Source organism: Oryzias latipes, chromosome 13, assembly GCF_002234675.1.
Source record: "Oryzias latipes chromosome 13, ASM223467v1".
Classification (NCBI taxonomy): domain Eukaryota; kingdom Metazoa; phylum Chordata; class Actinopteri; order Beloniformes; family Adrianichthyidae; genus Oryzias; species Oryzias latipes.
In genome coordinates this window covers 21,278,939-21,301,594 of record NC_019871.2, presented here as the reverse complement: position 1 = coordinate 21,301,594, position 22,656 = coordinate 21,278,939, and the positions used below count along the sequence as shown (strand labels likewise).

At 39.4% G+C, this 22,656-nt stretch overlaps 1 protein-coding gene across 1 annotated transcript in view; it reads left to right on the top strand.

Annotated features, from left to right (window-relative positions):
- dync2h1 (dynein cytoplasmic 2 heavy chain 1) overlaps positions 1–16,766 on the top strand; it is a gene marked incomplete in the record, with an annotated part of 109,720 nt that extends 92,954 nt beyond the window's left edge. Inside the window, 8 exon segments of the mRNA XM_023961587.1 lie at positions 1,324–1,440; positions 3,438–3,545; positions 3,740–3,841; positions 7,399–7,488; positions 10,612–10,721; positions 10,812–10,893; positions 12,180–12,296; positions 14,415–16,766. Coding sequence (XP_023817355.1) covers positions 1,324–1,440; positions 3,438–3,545; positions 3,740–3,841; positions 7,399–7,488; positions 10,612–10,721; positions 10,812–10,893; positions 12,180–12,296; positions 14,415–14,576 — 888 coding nt within the window.
- Positions 16,767–22,656: the final 5,890 nt, after the last annotated feature.

The following is a 22,656-nucleotide window of genomic DNA, read 5'->3' as shown; positions in this document are numbered from 1 at the left end:
TGGGAATTTAAGGGTTTGATTGTTTTTTCTGTGAGTTATTTAACACTTTTGGCTTTGAGGGAACCGCGATAGTGTCACCCACTATGTGCTTTTTCCAAAGGTGACTATTTGTATGCACCTTGTTTGAAGGTGGACAGGTGGATCTCATCTAGTATGTGTATATGTAGAATTTTTAACATCCAACAAAAAGTTATAATAATTATGTCATTGTTGTAATGGGATTTCAAACATCTTTTTATGCTAGAAAGAAAGCTAAATTTGTAGAGAGAAGAGAGTGGAAAGTTTTGGGTTTTTTTTCTCTTCTGTCGTGTCTGATTCCTCTCTACAAACTTGAAGGCTCATGACGGTCTGCATGCTGCGCTTGTGCAAAATTCCTTCACTACTGTCACTGTGATCTGCTGATGACAGGAACAACAAACCCCCTTCCTTTGTTGCTGAGACTGCCACTTATGCAAATCTGGGTTTGTCTCTGGTCCCCCCTCCATCCGTCCTCCACATGTGTGATTATCTGCTGTCACCCGTCACTACCATTTTCATGCTCCCTCCCTCCCAATATTTTCCAACAGACCGCTGTCCCCTTTTTTTCAAGTTGATTGTGTAGCTGTCCATACACACTCTCTTGCTGATACCACTCATAATCAACGTGAAAGTGAATGATCTGGTTTTGGTAAAAATATCTGACGCCATCTTGTTTACAGACATTGGCTAGGACAACGGTGTGAGCACAGCTCTTTTGCCTGGATTTAATATTAAGGGAACACAGGAGGGATGGTTCAACACGACTCGGTTATTTTTCTGAAATTGTTGACCTATGGATGACCTATTGGGGGCCATTATTTGACAAGGCCATCCCTACATCATACATGCATGTAACTTACATTGGCCTTACTTACCACATGCACAACAATGTTACATTCCATTTTCATGAAGACCCTTGAGGTAGCCGTTCGAACCTCATGGGAGCTGCTGGACACAGGGTCTTCCCACACACTCTTCGTCCCTCTTTGACCCTCAAGGTGCCCGGACAACCCTAAAACTAGGAGAACCTGCACGGGGGTTGTGACTAAGGCTCAAACCTAATCCTACTGGGAACTTCCGTTATGGTTTTGTTTTTAATACCTTGAGTCAGAGTGACGGTTTGTTAAATCTTGCTGTTTACTTTTGAGGTTAGTTTTGTTTTAAATATGCTGAGTGCTTTTTTGATGTGCCTTAATGATGTCTTCTTTCTTGCCATTGTGCATAAAACACACAAGGTCAGCTTAATGAAGTAATCCATTTGTTTTTGTGTTATGTTTTCTGTTGGTCTCCTTATCGTACAAACAGGTGATTTCTCAGCTCCGAATCGTCAGCCGTTTGGTGGCGACAGGTTCAAAGTTTGACAGGGAGCTCTGGTCCAGTAGTCTTTCACCCATCCTTAACTTATGGAAGAAACTCAACCAGGTCAGTCCTTTGCTTGTTTAATTTTTTCTATTTCATTTTCTTTTTCAATTTTTCTGAAAAAAGATGTAGACCCTTTACATCAAACTTTCAATCAGACTTTATTCCTTATAGCAAGTGTGGTTCTGTTTTGAAAAAGCTGTACTTGGAATTGAATTGGATTGACACTTACAGATAGCACAAAGCCTCAGGATTCCAACAGTATGAACTATTTTAAGACAACAATGGTTTCAGCCATTTTGCATTGTCTATGCATTAGAGAGTAGCCCAGGGATAATTGGAAATTAGTAGTCAGCAGCCGTCACATGCAGTGTAACAGCCTCTGGCATACCCACTCAGACAGTTCTGCTCTGCACAGTTGCTTAGAGACCGTCTCTTTTCTTTTTTTAGAAAATCAAACGGACATGTACCTCCAAATTCAATAATTTAACCTCCATTATTCCGTTTTTTTGCCTAGCTTCTTTTATGTCGTCTCATGTTGTAAGGCACACATGCATACTGCTTACTGAGCAATTTTGCTCCCTCTGCCTCTCAGCCTCTTTTTTTCTCCCATGCTGGTTCTTTAAAGGCAGAGCTGTCTGAAAGCTAAATGAAAGCTGTATCACCTGCTAACTTCCTTTAAACGACAATCTGCCACTTCCTGCTTTCACTTTCCCTGTTTTCTCAGTCCGACTTATTTAAAAGGTAGGATTTTTTTAATCAACTTTTTGCATAGATATGTGGGTTAAAAAAAAAAAAAAATTATGGAAAAGTGAGAGCTACACGACAGAGCTCTGCTGAAGATCCCCGTCTTTTCAGGAGTGGTGTGTGTTTGACAAAAAGTTTGCAAGCTGTAAATGTGAGGTGTGTCTCAAACGATGCCGCTTGGCCAATTCTACAAACAGCTCATCAAAGATGACAGACAGCTGCACAGTTCAGTCAACTCTTTATGCCATACAGGAATGTTTGCTGTCAGATTAAGGTCTGTAGGAAAAAAGATGAACTAAATGATTTGATAACAGACAATAAAGTCCACATTATTAAAAATATGACTCCCATCTCCACTGATACGCGAATAAAAGTTGTTATATTATTATTATTATTATTATTATTATTATTATAATGGTGGACACATAATGAAAATTTAGCTTGAAATTGCTTTTCTTAGTATTTCCTTATTCAAATTGTTGTGAATTGAGAGCAGATGAAAAAATGCTGTTTAAAAACGTCCTATTTGTGACCTACTTGTAGACAAATTGATCCATGTACGTGTCGGTTTTTCTCATCTGAGCTGGGCTCTGACTGACTGTACGGCTGGATAGCTCCACTATTACTCACCATTCTTGTTGCACCGCTAATGTTAGGTTGTAAGCTAGCGGGAGAGAGTGTAAAAAAGTCCTTTTAGCTCTCAGTAATGTAGAGGGGGTGAAGGGTTGCTCTAAGGTAAATTTCTAATGAACTCCTGCTGCTCTGCAGAAACTATGTCCAAAAGAAAAACACAGTTATTTGGGTTTTGGCTAAAAACTGCATAATCACAATTAAAAGACCACTGGGAATGGTTTGAAAATAGAACACAAGATGATCGGAGTGGGACTTTAAATGGTAAAGCTTTAACTTTAAAGTGACTAAATTCTTCAGAATCCTTCTTTGTGGCAGAAGAAACAATGGCAATCCCAACAACAATAAGCACTGCTACAATTAGCACTTACAATTACTTATAGCTGCAGGCTGAATCAAATGGTTTGTAGGTAAAAAACCAAACAGAGAAAAAGAGGAGAAAAAAACTAAAAATTTGGAAACTAAAAATGCTGGCTGGCAATCAACAGAAAGAGGTCAAATTCTGTGGTGTTCCATCTTATTACCATCTTACAATCTTTTTTCTCTTGCAACCCATTTTTTAAACTTTGCCCCTTTTTTTCCATCTGTGTAAATAAAGTGGAAAAAAGAAAATCTGTCCTCAAATTCTTTTATTGTGTCTCAGTGAAGTTACACGCTGACCCTTTCCATATTTCCTCTTAAAGGGATCAAGTCTGATTCATCAGAAAGTGGATCCACCTGTAGAAGGTCAAAGGTCTCCAATCTTGTCTTTCATTGTTCTGGAGCAGTTCAATGCCATTCGCATGATCCAGGTGTGTATCCGCCTAAGTCAATCTTAACTTTTTGTTTTGTTTTTACTTTTAAAATATTCAATTAACACCATTAAAAATTAGTATAGCTTTCACTTTTTTTGTAAAACAAAAAAAGATAAGCAACTTAAGGTCAAAATGTCCCAACCTATTTACATGTACTCCTGCTTGGAGAGTAACTTTAACTTCTTTGACAGAGTATTCATCAATCTTTGGCTGCTCTGAGCAAAGTCATCAGAGGAACCCAGCTGCTGACCCCAGAGGTGCAGAAGCTGGCCACTGCCCTGCTGAACCAAGAGGTAAAAACTGAACAACTGCAGAAATTAAATGAAATTCAAATGAATGCAAACAGCAAGGATTCCTGTTTACATCAAGGTTAACTACAAAGAAACAGTATTTATTTCTTTTGTGTTGTACTTTTTTTCACAAAAGTATTGTCATATGTAGGTTTAAAATAAAAAGTACAAACATGTCATTCATACAAAAAAATGTGGAAAATGTAAAGTTCTGAGCTCCAACAGTGACAGCTTTATAAACTTTTTTGGACCTTTGCTTTATGTTTTTTTCACAGATTTTCATTTCAGTTTGTTTTAGTCAACAGAAAACACAGCATATCTGCCGTTTTTGGAGAGGGACTCTTATTCTACTGTGAACCTAAGGCCACAGGAGAAGATACACATGCCATATAGAACTTACTAGTAGATATTTTGCAAACACATCTGGATATTTTCCCCTTGAGCCAATTAAAGAAAACTGAAAAATAATGAGGTAAAAAAGTAACAAACTTTTAGCTTTCACTGCTTCCATGTGTTAGTCCCCTGGGATATGAAGCCTTGAGCAAAATTTCTTCTTCGCTGTGTTTGTCTCTTTTCTTTTTTATATTAATTAGCAGGTGTTAGACCTCATACTGTTTTTTGCAAAGCAACCTTTTTACTTTGCAAATGTTCATTTGCTGTATTTTCTCTGAATTTCTTCGTTTTGATGTCTAGCCAACATACTATACTAATAACCCTGTGGCTACAAGTCATTGCAGTTGCTTACCTATTGCCTTAGTCACAACTGCCCTTACGGGTGGATACGGGGGAAAAATAGGCAAACCTGTATGCATACAGTTGCAGTTTAAGCTTTACCTTTTCATATCCTAAAAGATAGAACATGTGGGTTTCAAACTATTGATTTTCTTTAAAAAAAAACAACAATTTAGTCAAAAATCAGTGGAGATGGGAGTCACATTTTTAATAATGTTCACTTTATTGTCTGTTATCAAATCATTTAGTTCATCTTTTTTCCTACAGACCTTAATCTGACAGCAAACATTCCTGTATGGCATAAAGAGTTGACTGAACTGTGCAGCTGTCTGTCATCTTTGATGAGCTGTTTGTAGAATTGGCCAAGCGGCATCGTTTGAGACACACCTCACATTTACAGCTTGCAAACTTTCTGTCAAACACACACCACTCCTGAAAAGACGGGGATCTTCAGCAGAACAAAAAGCAGTTTCAATGATTTAAACTAATTTAATTTTCTTTGTCCTTGTTGCCCAAAATGAAAAGATGATTTCTGTCGATATTGAATTACTGTTGTTATTTTGAAGCAACACTGCCATAAATAATACTGGATTTGTTTCATTTTGAAGTACTATGTGCTTCCCTTTAACAAACGGCTTTTTATTAATATAACAAAATTAAAATTTCTGCCAATAGTTTTCCTCTGCATCTAAATCTTGAAAAAACATTTTAGTGTTATCAGTTTAAATCTCCTATTTTAGATCCCATTCCTGTTTGATCCAGAAGGAAAAAAAATAAGGATGAGCTGCAAAGATGAGTTATGTATGTGGAAGATGGACCGTCTGTGGTTGTAATAATGTAAAAGTATATGGCAGGCGCAGCCATGAAGAGATTGGCTCCACCACTCCTCTTCTCAGCTTTGCAGTAAAACATAATTAGATGCTTGGAAGCTGCCCAAGCCACCCATCGAAGGAGAGTGGTAAGCAGTGCAGCAAAGCAGAATAGCAGCACGGCCCTCCGTCAGTGTAGAGATCATTAGTATGAAGACATCATGAGTGATGCTGAGGCCAGCGATGCACCAGGAAGTTCTTCAACTCCAGCTACAGAGTCATTACAACATCAATATTTTTGTTTTAAGGCAAACATTTACCTTGAAATATTTGCTGAATAAACACAACATAAACATTGTACACCACTTTACATTTACACAGCAAAAGCAGGTAGGCTAAAAATGAAAAAAAAGAACACTAATCTTAAGAAGAAGAACACTAGAAAGTAGCAAAATGATCTGTCCATGCATTTTTACATAACAAGAAATCTTACATGGAGGACTCAAAATCTCGACACAAGGATCTCCACACAAGCATTCAAAAGGGAAAAACAAGATAAAAAAGCAACTGTTGGATAAAATTACTTCAAACTGAATGTTATACATCCCGATAAATAATTTTTTGCTAGTTCTGAGCAGATGGTTTGTATTTTTGGAGTTTTTACGAACCTAATTGTTGTTTATTTTGATTACAGTGACAAAAGCTAGTTAGATAAATAAAGAATGATTTTAGAACAGAGCAAATTGAGAACATTCGTAATAAATCCTCATATAATCTAAAAGCAGTAGCCCTTATTGTTAAAACATAAATCAGCATTTTTGTTTCCAAAGTAATTGTAAGACTGTCTGAGAGATTTAATGTGGCTTCTCCATGTTATGATGTAATTCTTTTTAAAAAAATGCATTTCGATGTCTTATGAACATCTCTTAAATCAGGAAATCTAAGTTGTTGTTTTTTTTTTTGTCTTAAATTAAGTATTTCTATGATCATTTTAATACTAATTTTTTTATTTATAGATCTTAGCACTTAATGAGACACAAAACTCAATTGTGTTGATTCTGAGAAAAGCTTGATAAGGTTTAGAGCAAAGAGAAGTTGAAACAACTTCATACCTGGTAAAATACCTTGAACATCCAAATATATGGTTTTAAATCTTTGCAAGTGTCAAATAGTTTGCAGTACTTGGTGTTTTTGGGTTGGAAGCTCATTGATTTTAATCAAAATGTAAACACTGACCTATAAGTGAAATACTTCCTGTGTGTTTGTGCCTGGCAGCACAGACAGTGTTGTAACTTAACCCTGCATGTTTGTCTCTGGAGTGTAAAAGCTCACAAGCACACAGCGGGGGGGCCGAAGGAATGATTGACCTACCGCAGAGACGCTTACAAAGTATTTCAATTATGACTAGTGAGCCTGGTTCTATCAAACCCTCATTCAGCCCGCTGCAACTCTGTCTGTATGTGTGCCAGCGCGAAATCCCATTATCTTTGTTTTCTATTGTCTTCATTGACTTAAATAGCTTATTTGTATTCCATCGTTTGTAATGTTCCATTGATGGGACCTTTCATTTCTGCACCCTCACCTCAAGATTTAGCTTTTTGTTCTTCTCCTTATGAAGCAGAGCTTTGGAACATTTACCCTTTGCAAGACTTTTTTTTACGTTATTTTTTTATAAATGAAGTCTTTGCATTAGCATTTAACCACAAATGCTCTGAGGATCTAGTGGCCCATACTGTCCCCTGTTTTATAAATACCAATATGCATCTTTATTTACAGCAGTGCAGTGACTCCTAGGATGTATTGAGCCGTGCATAAATGCTTCAAGTAGTAAGATGTGCTTCTGCAGAGCAGTTGCCACTCTCTAGGCAACAGATTTGTCCCCTAAATAGAAGTGTGAATAACTTCTTCAAACAAACAGCAACTCAACTGGAGCAGACCATTTCTCACTATTAAAGGAAATCTAAAGCTTGTTTTTCTTTTCTTTTTGTTTTTGAAATGACTTCTTCTTCTCTCCTTTAGTGTCCCATAACATGGCAGAATAAATGGGAAGGACCTGAAGAGCCGATGCAATACCTCAGAGCTGTAGTAACTCGGGCTCTCGCCATGCAGGTAAAGCAGTGAAATGACATTTTTCTCTACTTGGATTCTTTTGCTGTTTCTGCACGATAACAGGAACAATGTCAAACATAAAAATGAACACAGCGTCTTCAGCTGAAAACACAGAATTTGGTTTAAAAAAGTTCAAGATTTTTGTTCTTTTCCGAAAGCATTACTTGAATTTGAGTCTGGCTCTAAAACTTAAATCTAGCGGGGGTCCTGTGGTAGTGTATTCTGTGAACTGGAGTAGGGGGCACAGATGTGGACATGTCCCCAAAATATCATTTCCCCACTTCAGTACAAAACCAGATTTCTACATTGCATCATTTTCTCTTTCTTGTCACATTAGTGTGTGTGTGTGTGTGTGTGTGTGTGTGTGTGTGTGTGTGTGTGTGTGTGTGTAGGAAGGGGGAGGGGTTGTCTGCATTGTCTAATGTCTTAAAGGTGCTATAGAAATAAAGTTTGATTTGATTTGAATCAAGAATGACAACAAATTACTCCAACCCCCTTTTTGTGTTTTTTTTGGGGAGCCTTAATACACCACTATACATTTTACATTCTTCCTTGGTCCACAATAAACATGTTATGTTTATAGAAAGAATGCTAATGTGAAAAACGGAACACAATATTCAGCAATTAGCAAATAATTGGCTTATTATTACTTTTGCGAATATTCATAGCGCTTTCCACACTTTCAGGCTAATTACTTATTAACTTATTGGGCATTTTTTGCGAGGTCTGGCAGATTTGGGATGACGTTTGAGCTGGAAACTATGTCTGGCAACACTGGCTGTTAGCCTCAGGGGGTAATAATAAAGCGCATAGTCACCCCTGGTGCTGCTTGAACTGAAAACTGACACCTGAGTCTCACCGTTTTTACAAACAAGCATCAAAAGATTCCCACTAAACCCTTTCACATTATCGTCTGTTCTGGAGGGTTATCATTACTGAAGATTATTATGGGATTCTACTGTCATCCTAAAGATCAAAAGACTCTCCAGGTATCTTAACATGAGGTGGAATAATTTATTTCTTTTCAAGTATCTTCTGAAATGTCAAAGAATTCCTGAGTTGAGAGGGCTTCAAAGGCTTTTAGGGTGATCAGGTAATGCACTTGTTTTATGAGGCTGGGCATTATTATGATGTTTCCATCTATATTATGTGAAAGTCAAGTGTTCGCAAGATTTGAGTCAAAGTTATGTGGCACAAAGAGATGGAGGTGGGTTGCGGTGGAAACGACTGTCTTTCTCACTCAACTGTGTCTGACTGCACGCCTACCTCAGAGTGCCTCGGCAGACTACAAATGCACGCGGACACTCAGAGATTCACAAATAATTTATGTCTGTGTGCATGTTGGTGTGGAGGCATTTTAATATCCATGTGGAAGAGCGAGCGCTGCCTTTGCCGTCTCTGTCTGTGTGCTGGCCTCGCTGCCCGCCCATCTGTCTGCATGTGCGACGGCCTGACAGCTCTCACTTTTTCTTTCTGCTAACCTTCCTGTCTACCTGCACCCCATCTGTTTCCAGGTCTGCTCTGCTTATACCTGTCTCTTTCTGCCCATCAGAAATGACTGATAACTGGGTTAACAGCCTGTTATATCCCATCAGCCAATCAGTCTAATAAAGGTGGAACCATCCAGACATCCGGAGCTGTTGTTGCTGATCTGTTGAACTGACAAGAGACTGCAGAGTTTGAATGAGAGCTGATGGGAGCAGAAGACCTTTTTATCTGCCTTTTATTTAGAGTATAATGGATTTACTGGTGTGCATAAATGACAGATTTTTTACTTAATGACAGACTAGCAGATCGATAGAATATAATGTATAAAACAAACTGGATGTTTTTTTACCTTCATAGTGGCTCCTGTAGGCATCAACTGTGAAATCATTGCAGGCTTTTTTCTGTTTGGAAAGTCTTCTGTAAATGACTTCTGCAGCACTGACAAAAATGAATTCTAAGAGTAGAGCAGACAAATTAAAAGTCCGGTAAGCTGATTTAGCTGTGCTGACTGTAAAAAAACTGGGCGGATTTGGTGCATTTACTGAACATGACAAGAGGAGTTAAAGAAAAATTACCTTCTGGTTGTTTTTAGACTAAAACACTTCCTGGTGTTTCCTTCTTCAGATGTTAGCAAACTTCAGGACAGACATTCAGTTTGAAGGTTAACTTATTGGAAACTGTAATCCCAGTTTCTGTGTCCATGATCCGAAACTCGGATGGAAATCTGCATGATTAGTTATTAATTTGTGTGTGTGTGTATGTTTGTGTGTGTATGTGTATGTCTGCACACACGTGCATCTTTCAATGTAGATGTGTTTGCTTATTTGTTTTGTATGAGTATGTGCGACTGTGTGTGCGTTTATTTGGGTGTGTACAAGTGTGTTTTCATGTGTGTGTTTAAATTGTTTGTGTGTGCGTGTTTACATTGTGTGTGTGCATGTGTGTGTGTTTACATCATTTGTGTGTGCGCATGCATGTGTGTGTGTTTATCTCTGTGCTTATGTGCACACACGTGCATCTTTGCATATGTCTTCAAGTGTGTTTCCATGTGTATTCTTACGTGTTTGTGTGTGTGTACATGCACACATGGGCGTCTGTGCATGTTTGTGTGCATGCTAGTTTGTGTATCAAGGGTTTGTATGAGAGTGTTTGTGTTCATCCATGTGTATGTCCTTGTATGCACATGTGTACATGTATGCTTCCATGCTTGTTTGTGTGTGTATGTTTGTGTGTGTGTGCTTGTTCTTTGTTCTCATTAGCATGTAATTGAGGTTTCGGTGTTATCAGCGTGTTGATGTGGTGAAAGGCGAGAAGTGATTGAAAAACCTCTTAACCGAAGACTTTTAGCACACAGAAACGTCAGTAACACACATCCATGTTTGTTCTGATCGTTTATTAACTGCACAGAATAGAAACTGTGATTATTAAAGAGAAATGCTGAGATCACACTTTTTTTTCTTCTTTTGCTTATTACACCGTCTGAAAGTCAGCGAAACCTTTTTCCCTGACTCCTGCCTGAAACTGATTTCATGCTTGAATTAAATGTTGTCTTGGAGTGTTTACTTGTAATTTTCCAAGAGGACGGTTCATTAATCTGTGTGTGTGTTTCTTGGTATGGTTCTGTTTTGTGAACAGAGTTGGGTGGAACGTGCGAGCAGACAAGCTCTTCTTTCCAACATCCTTGATCTGTCAGAGCTCTTCCATCCAGACACCTTCCTCAATGCTCTGAGACAGGAAACAGCCAGGTAACCCCAGAGGCACTCCGCCTTATGAAAGCTGGACAGCGCTGGCCATGAAAACCTAAATAATGTCTTCTTCTTTTTTTTTTTTTTTAGATCTTTGGGTTGCTCAATGGATAGCCTGGTATTTGTGTCATCTTGGAAGAGTCCGCTAGCCCAGGCCAAGCTGCAAATACAGGTACCATCCAAAGGAACAGATTTTAATGCAGGTCATGCCTGCAAACAGCAAACACTCACATCCAGCTGCTGTCAACAAAGCGCTCCACACTGGAGGGATAATTGTAAAGTAATTGAGTGAAAGACAACAAGAGCAGATTACAGATAAGAAGCGCAGAGCCAGCTGCAAATATCTAAATGTCTGGATTTCTTTAGATTTGTTTAGAATAAGCCTGAATCTGAATTCTTCCCCTACCCCTCCATTTGTAGGGGTATTTGGGGGGGGGTAGGGCCGTCCAAAATAGATTTTTGAAGGGAAACCTAAGTGGCAGTGGGCTCTGTGTCCCTCCGCTGCAAGGTTGTTCCACATCACGCCGGGGGAGAAACACGTTTTTTTTCCCACGAGTGTGATCTGATGCACAGACGTTTACATGTAGATTCAAGCAATGACTTTTTGTTTCACCATGACCTCTTTAAAGTTCTGAAACCGATGTCATTCTGTATTTTCCAAGCGTTGACAGCTACGCGCTAACGTGGATGACTGGTGAGTATTGATGACATCATCAAGTGAAAGTAACGTCCTGCTTCGTAAGAAACTATTTTTCCATAAGTTTGGAGGTCTAAATGTAGGGGTCGCGGGAGAATTGGGATTCGGCCGAAGAGAAATGTTCCAAACATGATCAAAAACACTTTCATTCAGGCTAGTGTTGAGGGATTTTCCACAGGTAATAAAGTCCACATGTCTGGCATAAAATCAAACATTTATGGACAAAATGACCAGTTTAGGCCAGCAAAAGCAAGTGGGAGATAAATCTGTGTTTGTGCACGTGTGTGTGCATGTGTGTGCGTGGGTGTGTGTGTGTAAAACATATCTCACAGAGCTCATCGCCTTCCAACAATTATCCGTTCTTTTTTCTTTTGCCAGCGCTGGGTAAAGGCATGACAGCAGTTTTCTGACTTTAAAAAGGTCACGCTAAATCAAAAAGTCCTTACTTACATTTAAATGTAAACTTCTGTGCTTCCACACCCAACCACGTGAAGGAGTGCATTTCTCCTCCAGCGCGATGTGGATTACCCTCGGGACGTAAGGACACAGAGCCCTCTGCCGCTTAGGTTTCACCTTCAAAAAACTGTTTTGGACAGCAACAGAAGCTCGAGGGGCAGGGGAAGAATTCGGATTCAGCGTTAGAAACCTCACCGCGCTCTGTCTCTAATGTCTTTTCTTTGTCCTCTGGTGTTTTTTTTCCTTTTTTGGACTTTTTAAGTCATTTTTTACTTTTTTATTTGACACCCTCTGGCGGGTTTCAGGTTGGAGGTCTACAATTGGAGGGGTGTCGTTTTGATGGCGTTCATCTAAGCGAGAACCAACACCATTCTCCCAGTGTGTCGGCAGTTCCAACGTGCTACATGGCCTGGGTTCTGCAGGTACCCTTCTGTTTTAGTGCTGTCCTCATAGAAAACTAGAAAAAGTCAGTTTTTTTTTTTTTTTATAAAATAAAATAATAAAATACTTCGATAGATGATATATTTGTTTTATTTGGGCAATTTAAACCTTTGAGGTTTACAAAATCTGGTTTAGGAAATGCCCTTTTTTTTATTTTTTTGTTGATTTATTTGAAGACAATGGCTTATTCCCTACATCCATCCATTTTCTGAACCCGTTTTGTCTCTGGCGGGGTCACGGGGCAGCCTTCGCCTAACCCAGACACTGTTAGGCGAAGGCTGGGTACACCTTAGACAGGCCGCCAGTCTGTCGCAGGGCCACAATCACACACCCATGCACACACACATTCACACCTATAGGGACTTGTATCTTATGAGTTATAAAACAATGACTGCTCAGATGGATTCATACCTGGTGTTTTAAGCTCTGTGGGCCACAGATACTGCGACCATGTTATTTAGAGAATTTAAAACAGTCTGGAGAAAAGTTGCGAATGCATTTCTCTCCTTCTCCAACCCATTTTAGTGGAGTCCACAGGCGTGACAGGCAGAAGGTTTCAACATTAGCATCACTTGGCAGATGGCGCTCAGGGGCCTGCCTTGTTTAAATGCCAGACGTGTTGTATATCACATGCATCCCAGCGCAGGTTAAACTTTTGATGGACCGGCTCTTTCTTCTGTCAGTCACCATCCGTCTGGTCAGCCTGCGTCCCACCTGAAAGGAAAGGCCTGCAGCGTTTGAGTGTGGCCTCCTGCGGTGTCAGAGACCAAGTCACTCAAACATCTGTCACAACAACTGGCTGCTTGTCATTTAGTGTCATCTTCCTGACAACCGCAAACCTGTTACCCTGGGATGTTTCTCGGTCAAAAGTAGAACTAGTCGGTGTTTGTCCCCATTTCTCATTTCTTATTTGTTTGCATATTTGACACAAGGAAATGGTTCAGACCATTAAATACACGAAAATATTAGGCACATAAAATAAACACAAAATGCAGCTTTTTAAAAAAAAAAAAAAAGGTTTGTTATTAAGAAGACTATTTCCACAGCATGTTGGATGAAGTTCAGGACGCTGTCTTCACTAAAGTCCTTATTTTGTTATTCTATGTCCATTCAGAGACTTGCTTTTGTTTTGGATCAGTGTTCTTCAGCTCAAAGTGTTCTCCTTTTGCAGTGATTTAGTGGACTGCTTCTTTAATATCAAAAGCAGGATTGGAATTATTTACAACTCAACATAAATCAGGAAACAGACATGGATGAAGCTAACTTCTGCTCTGAGAGACCATCAGACTGGATCCATGTATTTGCCTAAACTGTGTGCTTTTTGCACAGCAGTGGGTCTGACCCTAAACTCTGCCATGCCATTGCTGCTCTGTCAGGGTTATTTTGGTCGACTGGTAACTCCCGGGAAGATTCACTACCAATCCATGTTTCTCCATTTAAGGATAGCTGCTCCCCTTGAGGTTCTTTGGACTTTCATGGCTTTAGACATGGCTCCCAAACCTTTTCCAGACTGACACATCTCAATGACTTTCTTGCTTATGAATTTCTTGAGATGTCGGAAGGATCGTGATCTTTTTCGAGGATTCTTTGGTTTGCTCTACTTTGTCAGGCAGGTCCTATCAAAGGGATTTTTCTTTTTCTTTGTGTGGTAGTAACCAGGGCTGGTCTGGTTGAAGAAACAACTCATTTTTCCAAAGATGAGCTCAATCCCAGTTTCCATTTACAATAAACAACATCATCAAAAAACTGCATTCTTTGTTCACTTGTGTCATTTTTGTCTAATGGTTGTTTGATGGGAAACTTTTAGAAGAATCGCTTTTTCACATCACTATAGTTCCTAACTTCAGCCGTCTGTCTTTAGACTGTGAATCACTTAAAGTTGACACTTCTGGAGAAGTGCAGGAATCTTTTCCTCCCAGAATTCCCTTCACTCTGCAGAGCTGTGGTTACTTCTGTACGCCACAGACTCCTATTGTAACAGAGCCGTCAAACCTCTGCCGCCTCCTCTGAATGTCTGCTTCCACGCTAAGAATGAAAGTCTGGGCTGAACAATCACAGATCTCCATCTGTGTTCTAACTCCACGTTCCTCCCGTTCTAGAACGCCGCTGCAGACCATCCTGCTTCAGAGGAAAAGATCTGGCTGCCGCTGTACACCAGCTCAGAGAGAGTGAAGGTGGTCACACACATCCCTCTGCCTTGTGGAGCAAACGCCAGCCACTGGATTCAGACCGGAGCTGCTCTTTTTCTCAAACAGCAGTGAACAGAACCGACTTTATAAGGACTCATGTTTTGGTGTCGGGTCACATTTGGTGTAAAGCTGCAAACCTCAGCATTTTTTGTAGATGTATTCTGTTACTGAAGTGCTTTTTTTTCAAGCGTATTTATTACTTTATTTTCCTAAGAATTCTGTCAGCAGTAAGTGTTTAGTAAAGTACGACTTATTTAATGTATCTTCACTTTGTGTTGTTTTGTCCTCGCGGAATCAGTTTACCAAAAAAGTGTTTGCATCGCCGTTGGTGTGATCTTCCCTCAGTGTGCAGAATTTTTAATCTAGTGGAAAAACAACCAAAAACACGCACACAGACACACACACACATACGGACATGTTGGTCCCTGACTGCTGTGTGATTGGCTCTGAGTCGAGGCTGAATGGAGTCAGTGAAGCTGTGATGGATGGCCACAGAGCGCCAAAGAGGAGGGAGGGGGGGGATTTTTTGAAGAAAAGGTGTTGAAGAAAAGGTTCCGATTAAATGAAGCCTTCTTTATTCCTCTCTTAGTTTTTTAATTGTGTTGAATCGATTGTGAATAAATTCATGAATGTGGAGTTTCGTGTTTGGGCAGACAGGAAGGAGTTGACATGAGGGAGGAGTGGGTTGTGTGTGCGCGAGCACTGCGGTGTGACAAAGTGGGAGCGAAATGGAACAGCAGGTTTAAAAAAAGTGAGAGGATTGGATTTCAGAGAAACGAGGCCCTGTGGGTCACGGAGGGGGAGAAAAAGACGGAGGGATGAAGGCAGCCGAGAGAGACGGATGATGCAGGAAACCGTTGGAAAAGCTGCAAAAAAGTGAAATGCATGGCAGAGAAGCAGGAAAAAGGCTGGGGTCAGAAGTGACGGAAGGGCAAAGAGGGGGGGGGGAGGTCGAAGGGAAAGATAGCTGGCAGGGGGCAGGTAGTGAGTGATTCATGTGAAAATGAACAAAAGGTGGAAAAAAACAAAAGAGGCAGATGGAAAGTTAAATTCAAACTCTGACTTCACTCACATTGCAGACCAGTATCACAGCTAATGTATAATAATCCAACTTACATTTTGTCAACCACACAAAGTAAATAAATACACAGATGAAAACATCAAGAACAGAAAATAAATGTAAAAAAAGCAAGTAACAAAAAATAATTCATAAATACAAACAAAATGATGTACGTTTGTAAGCATGAAAATAAGAATGTAAGTACATATATGTGTAAGTACTTAAGGATCTAAGTAAAACAAGTAAGCTAGTAAAGAGAGCAAGCTAAGTAAGTGAAATTAGTTAAATAAGCACATTAACTAAGTTAGTAAGTAACTTAATTGGGTTCATAAAGTAAGCTAGGAAGTTAAAGGAAGGAAAACAAATTAATACACAAATATTTTGCAAAATCTTCCAAAGAGCAATCATTCTGTGCTTACATTTTACTTTTGAACTAGAAAATGAAACCTCATTTTCAAAAGTCCCCCTGGCTCCAGACATTTGGTTTCTAGAATAGTGCATTTATTTGATGACAGCACCAGGGGGAAATCGACATAAATGAAAGATGCTTGGAGTGAGGAGTTGGGCATAGAAATGTCAGAATCAATATGGGAAAAGTGTTTATCCAAGATTCCCTCTTGCTCTGTTAACAGCAGACATCAACTGATACAATTTCAAATCATCCATCGGCTCCACTACTCCAAAGTACGATTGCACAAAATCTATCCTTCAATTACTCCCATTTGTGATAAATGTCAAATATCTGAAGGCACATTGGTGCATGCTTTTTGGTCTTGTCCCTCATTGGCTGGCTTTTGGAACAGAATATTTGACTCGTATTCCAAAGCCTATGGTTGCTTTATTCCACCCGATGCAGAACTTGCCATTTTTGGCTGCATACGTACCAGAACTATCCCGAACTATCCAGCAGCCACTAGAACTTGGGTTGATGACTGCAAAAAGACAAATTTTGTGAGAGTGGAAATCTACGGCTTCTCCCTACTTTACAGTGTGGCTCACTGACATGCTATCTCTCATTCACATGGAAAATATTCTCCATGTCAGGACTGCCTCAGTCAATGTTAACAATAAACTCTGGACACCATTTCTAAATCACTTTCAGAAAGTTAAAATTATTTAGCTCTATATTGAGACTGCATTTTTCTTTCTTCTCTTTATGTCCTATTTGGACGGCCTGTTAATAAATATTGAATATAATGTAACTGGCAATTATTTATTTACTTGTATTTTTGGTCTAAAGAGCACCTGAACTGTTTGTTTTGCTTGTCTGTGATTTTGTATATTTGAAAACGAAAATGAAATATTGAAAATGAAACCTCAGAGTTCCTAGCTGTCAAAGAGAAGAACATTATTTTAAGACAGACTGCAGGCAAACAAACTGGTCAAAATAAACAGAATTGGTCAATTTTCCAGCATTTAAAATCATGAATGTGACTATTTTCTCTGGACAGCTGCTGCCACTGCGACTATGAAATCTGTGATTGAGAAAGATTTCTTTATTGGACAGAGGATAGTAGTTCCTGTTCTTTACTCAATTACATATACCTAAAGATAGTAACTTTATCTCTAAAAAAAACTTGTTAAAGTACTTTCACTGAGCAGTTGTTTTGATTTTAGTAGATCTATGATTAAAACAACTCTCTCATTACAATGAGCAGGCCCTGGTTCAAATCCCAGCTGGGACCTTCCTGTGTGGCGTTTGGACGTTCTCCTCTTGCATGCGTGGGTTTTCTCTGGGCACTCTGACTTCCTCCCAGTCCAAAAACATGCTTCATAGATCATAGATTAATTGAACTAACTGTGAATATGTGCTTGTGTGATAGGGTGGCGACCTATCCATGGTGAACTCCGCCTTTACCCAGCAGTCGCTGGGATAGGCTCCAGCAACCCCAAAATGGATTTAGCAGATTCAGAAGATAAATGGATGATTACAACAGTCTGTTTACTCAGCCTTATTGGGCTGTTTTATATTTTTTTTCTACTCTTTTGTAGGGACACGAACAAAGTTAAAACTAGATTACCAGTAGAATGGCAAAAGTAAGGATAAAATAAATTTAGGAAATGTCTTATTCATTTACAGCATTGACGATTTAATGTTATTGATCAAATCTGAGAAATATTGACAGTGTTTCAGAGATGGCCTAAACACTTGCAGTTTGCTTTAAAGGAATCACGGATAAGTGCTCCCAAAAAAAAAATATTTGAATACAATAGATTCATGATTAACTCTTAACAGAAAAAACCTAATGTTATTCAATAAAGGGCAAACAAGTAAAAATATTATCTAACAATATCAGCTAATACTAGTGGAAAAAAACTTTTATTTTAATTTTCTTACCAATTTTATTCCGCAATAAAAGACTAAGCAGATATTCAGTTAATCACTTTTTTTTTCTTGCATCTGAAAATGCCAGAATTTTCACATTCATTTTATACTTTTGTTTACCTGATTAAAAAAAAAATGTTATCCATCATTTCAGTAATTATTTATTTATTCTTTTTACTTCTACCCAAATAGTATTACTTTGAAGTACTGCTACTTTTTTTTGAGTACTAGCTTTAGATTCTCTATTCATCTTTGCTTTGGAATTTAGTGATTAAACCTTTAAATCTCACAATGAAACACAAACTCACAGGAGAAATTGCACACAATGAGACGCAATTTCCAAAGTCCTGTAATCTGATTTATTTTTTCCTGCTTCAGCAGCAGTATGAACAAAGTCTGGAAAATGATTATCTTCACCCCACCACTGATTAGATCTGCTAAAAAGTTCACTATAGAAACTCACAAGCATGTGTTGTTAGGACAGGTCTCTGAATGTTTAGATTACTTTAAATCCTCCAAGCAGAGGGAAGGGAGGAAATGTGACGTTGCAATCAGAGAATATCAGCTCGTTTCCTTGGTGATAGAGGAAGTTTGTCCTTTTTAAGAAAACATACCTAGTTCACTGGGAAACCGGAGTATTTTTGCTCCTGTGACGTTGTTCTGCAGCTGCTTTTGCTGCATTTGTTTGGACTGTTAATCACAATCCCACACAGTGTGAGTAATCCACTTCAATACCTGAACATTTGTTTGAGACGAGGGTTATGTGATCTGAAAAAGGACCCGTTTACCTCAGCAAGATTTAAAAATACATCCAGAAAATAAAAGCTTGTTAAGTTAATAAACATGATGCTTTCTTACCCCCATCAAGACTGGCAGGGGACATACTGCTGTGACGGAAGAATTAAAATCAACAAGATCTCCTCTGAAGCTAACAGCTTAAACTCCCATGAGGGCCGACAGAAAGAACAGCCCCCCCTTACATTTTTTAAATTCATTTTTGCTCCAAGTCAGTGTTTTAATGATTCATAAGAGCATAGATAAAGTGCAAATTTAACAGTTTGAATTGTGTCACAGGTTTAAAGACACAGTTTGGATCATTTTTCGGATCAGTAAAAGGAAAAAGGAAAAAGAACACGGCAGAAACCAAAAATAAAAGCTTTGGATTGTTTTTATTGGAACACTTCCGAACAAATATACACTCCTTGGCCACTTTATTAGGCACTCCTGTTCAACTGCTCGTTAACAGGAATTTCTAATCAGCCAATCACACGCCAGCAACTAAGTTCATTTTAAGACATGTAGATATGGTCAAGACGATCGGTTGCAGTTCAAACTGAGTATCAGAACGGGGAAGAAAGAAGATTTAAGACGCTTTGAATGTGGCATGGTTGTTCTGATTCTGATTGTTGGTGCCAGACAGGCTGGTCTGAGTATTTCACATTCTTTTTTTTATTATTACAACCTCTCTAAATCCAGTGCCCTGGGCAGGGAGCCAGTTAGTGACGTTCAAATGGTAAGTGTTCGCTCCCTGCCTGCAACCTAGACAGACACTTATGGATCATGTGCACACTCAGTAAGGGGGGCAGTACATACACCTTACGACTAGAGGGTGGCGTAAGGGCACCGTACGGTCGCATCACCCATACGTCATAAGTGTGTGAAACTTGCGTTATTCTCACAAATACTTCAAAATACACCTACCAAACGCACAACAATGGCACGTTTCATTTTCCTGTCATCCCTTGAGGTGGCCGTACGAGCCTCAAGGTAACTGGAAGACACACCTGCGCTCCTCTCTACGACCCTCCAGGGGCCCGGACAACCCCCAAGCCTGTAGCACCCAGACAGGCCAACCCCTCATATTAGGGAATGTGACTAAGGGTTTGGGTCATGGATGAGAAAAAGATAGATAGATAGATAGATAGATAGATAGAGTACTTTATTAATCCCGAGGGAACTTGCATAAAAAGAGCTAAAGATTAATTTCAGTTTGGTAATCTTTCTCAAACTTGTCAATTTGATTAAACCAACAGTAGAAACTAGACAACAGGAACAGAATATATGAAACCCTTTTGATTGGCTTACTTTCACATTAGAAATGTAATCCGTCCAGCTCAGACTGGAGTCCCATTCGTTCACTCAACACAAAGCTTTATAGCTCACTCTGGTGTTGTGGGATAACTCAGGCTTTATCTGGTGGGTTACCTCAAAACAATGGAGATTTTTTTTTTGGGCTCCATTTCATTAAAGAACCACAGAATCCTGGAATGATCCACAGCTGGCTGCTTGAAACATCAGCATGCGAAAGTTCAGACTTCAATCCCACTGCTGCCAAACACTGAAATCATCACTGCAGCATCACAGCGTTTGTCAGACGTAGTTAAACCAAACTGATATGAGAGGCGTTGGAATTTTTTTATTTTTTTCTTGCTTTATGCAGCATCTGTGCTGTGGAATTCCAGGGCTGGAAACGGCCCTCTGGGACTTCAAGTGATGACACTTCTGTTCTCTACCTCTACCTTCATCAGCTTCACTGTGCACAAATGGAATTCAAGCGTCTCACTGAGCTGCTTCCCCAGTAAACATCCCAGATTACATAAGAAAGCCACACAGTCCCAGCTCGGCAGAGGGGTGACAGGGACAAAATGTGGGACCAAACACGAGACTGTCTTCACCTGAGGAGGAAGCAGCTTCTGGGCTGCATGTAGCATCACTCCAATACTATTCCAGTGTCTTCATGGGAAGAAAAACACAAGTTAGATGGGTTCTTCTACAGAGACGGTGTGATCCCAGGGCAGCTCAAAGTATGATAAACTAAAACAACGGTTACTACAGTGAGCATAAAATATTTGAAAGTCAAAAAATAACGCATGAAATCACATTTTTCATGTTTTAAAGAGTTTATTTGTATAACCCTTGTGCTATCTTAGATGACCCCACCCTTGTATTGATGTGTTATTCCTACTCCCATGACAAAGGTGGATAAAGGTGGAAAGATTTCATGTAATCCATGGACACCAGTGAAGATCACAAATCATTGAAGAAAAAAGGTTCAGCGCACTGTTAAACCAAACATGTCCAGGCATGTCTAAGGTCCTCCAGAGACCATTTGGATGATCCAGAGGAGGATTGGGAGAAGGTCAGAAACAAAAAAAGGCAAAACTTGAAACACTCAAAAATCACGAGTGTATACATATACCAATGCAAAATTTTACCAGCAGTACCTTAGGTTTATAAAAGGCTGAAAGGGAGCAGAAAAGTAACTTGGTGAAAAACCTTTAATTACGTTTTTTCAATAAGGAACCGAAGAGCTGCACAAAAGGCAAACATCAAACTGAGCTAGGTTCATTATCGTTGTACATTATCAAGTTCAGTCCAGTTCATTTTAATGAGCCCAATTCACCTTAAATGTTCTTTAATCAGTCAATATTAGTGATTTTTCAATCAAAGGGTTTCTAATGGTCAACCAAAGGGCGCCAGTAAAGAGGAAAGAACCTTCTAAATGAGAGATTAGGAAGAAATCTTCAGCAGGACCAGACCCTCCACTGCGGGGTCAAACGGTTTTAAAAGCCAAACTTTGTTATTCAAAAACACGACTGGATTTCTCAAGTCTGCTAAGTTCATCTGACGTGAAGAAGCAGAGCCACAGAAATCTATTACTTATTTCCATAAAGGCAACTTTCCAAATTTATTGTGTAATTGTCAAATCTTTTGTCAAGTTTTTCCATTTTTATTTTGATTGAGCATTTACACATAAACAGTCAGGACCATAAATATTTGGACAGAGACACATTCTTTCTAATTTATTTTCTGTACATTACCACAGTGAATTTTAAATAAAACAACTCAGATGCCATTGAAGTGCAGACTTTCAGCTTTTATTCCATGGGTTGAACAAGAAGATTGCATAAAAATGTGAAAAACTAAAGCATTTCTTGGGCTCGTTAGTAATTGGACAATTGACTTCCATGCTATTGGATGGGCAGGTGTGGGCAATTCCCTTATGTCATTATTACTGAAGCAGATAAAAGGCTTGGAGTTGATTAGAGGACTCGTGCTTGCATTTTGAAGATTTTGCTGTGAACAGACAACATGCGGTCAAAGGAGCTCTCCATGCAGGTGACAGGAGCCGTCATTAAGCTGAGAAAACAGAAAAAAACATGCGAGAAATTGTTAAGGTATAAGGAGTGGCAAAATCAACAGTGTGGTACATCCTGAGAAGGAAAGAAAGCACTGGTGAACTCAGCAACGCAAACAGACCTGGACGTCCACGGAAGACAACAGTGGTGGATGATGGCAGGATCATTTCCACGGTGAAGAGGAACCTGTTCACAACAGCCAACCAAGTGAACAACACTCTCCAGGAGGTAGGCGTATCAATATCCAAGTCTACCATAAAAACAAGACTGCATGAAAGTAGATACAGAGGGTACACTGCAAGATGCAAGCCACTCATAAGCCTCAAGAATAGGAAGGCTAGATTGGACTTTGCTAAAAAGAATCTACAAAAGCCAGTACAATTCTGGAAAAACATTCTTTGGACAGATGAAACCAAAATCAATCTCTACCAGAATGATGTCAAGAGAAAAGTATTGAGAAGGCGTGGAGAAGCTCATGATCCAAAGCACACTACATCATCAGTAAAACACTGTGGAGGCAGTGTGATGGCCTGGGCTTGCATGGCTGCTAGTGGCACTGGGACACTAGTGTTTATTGATGATGTGACACAGGACAGAAGCAGCCCAATGAATTCTGAGGTGTTCAGA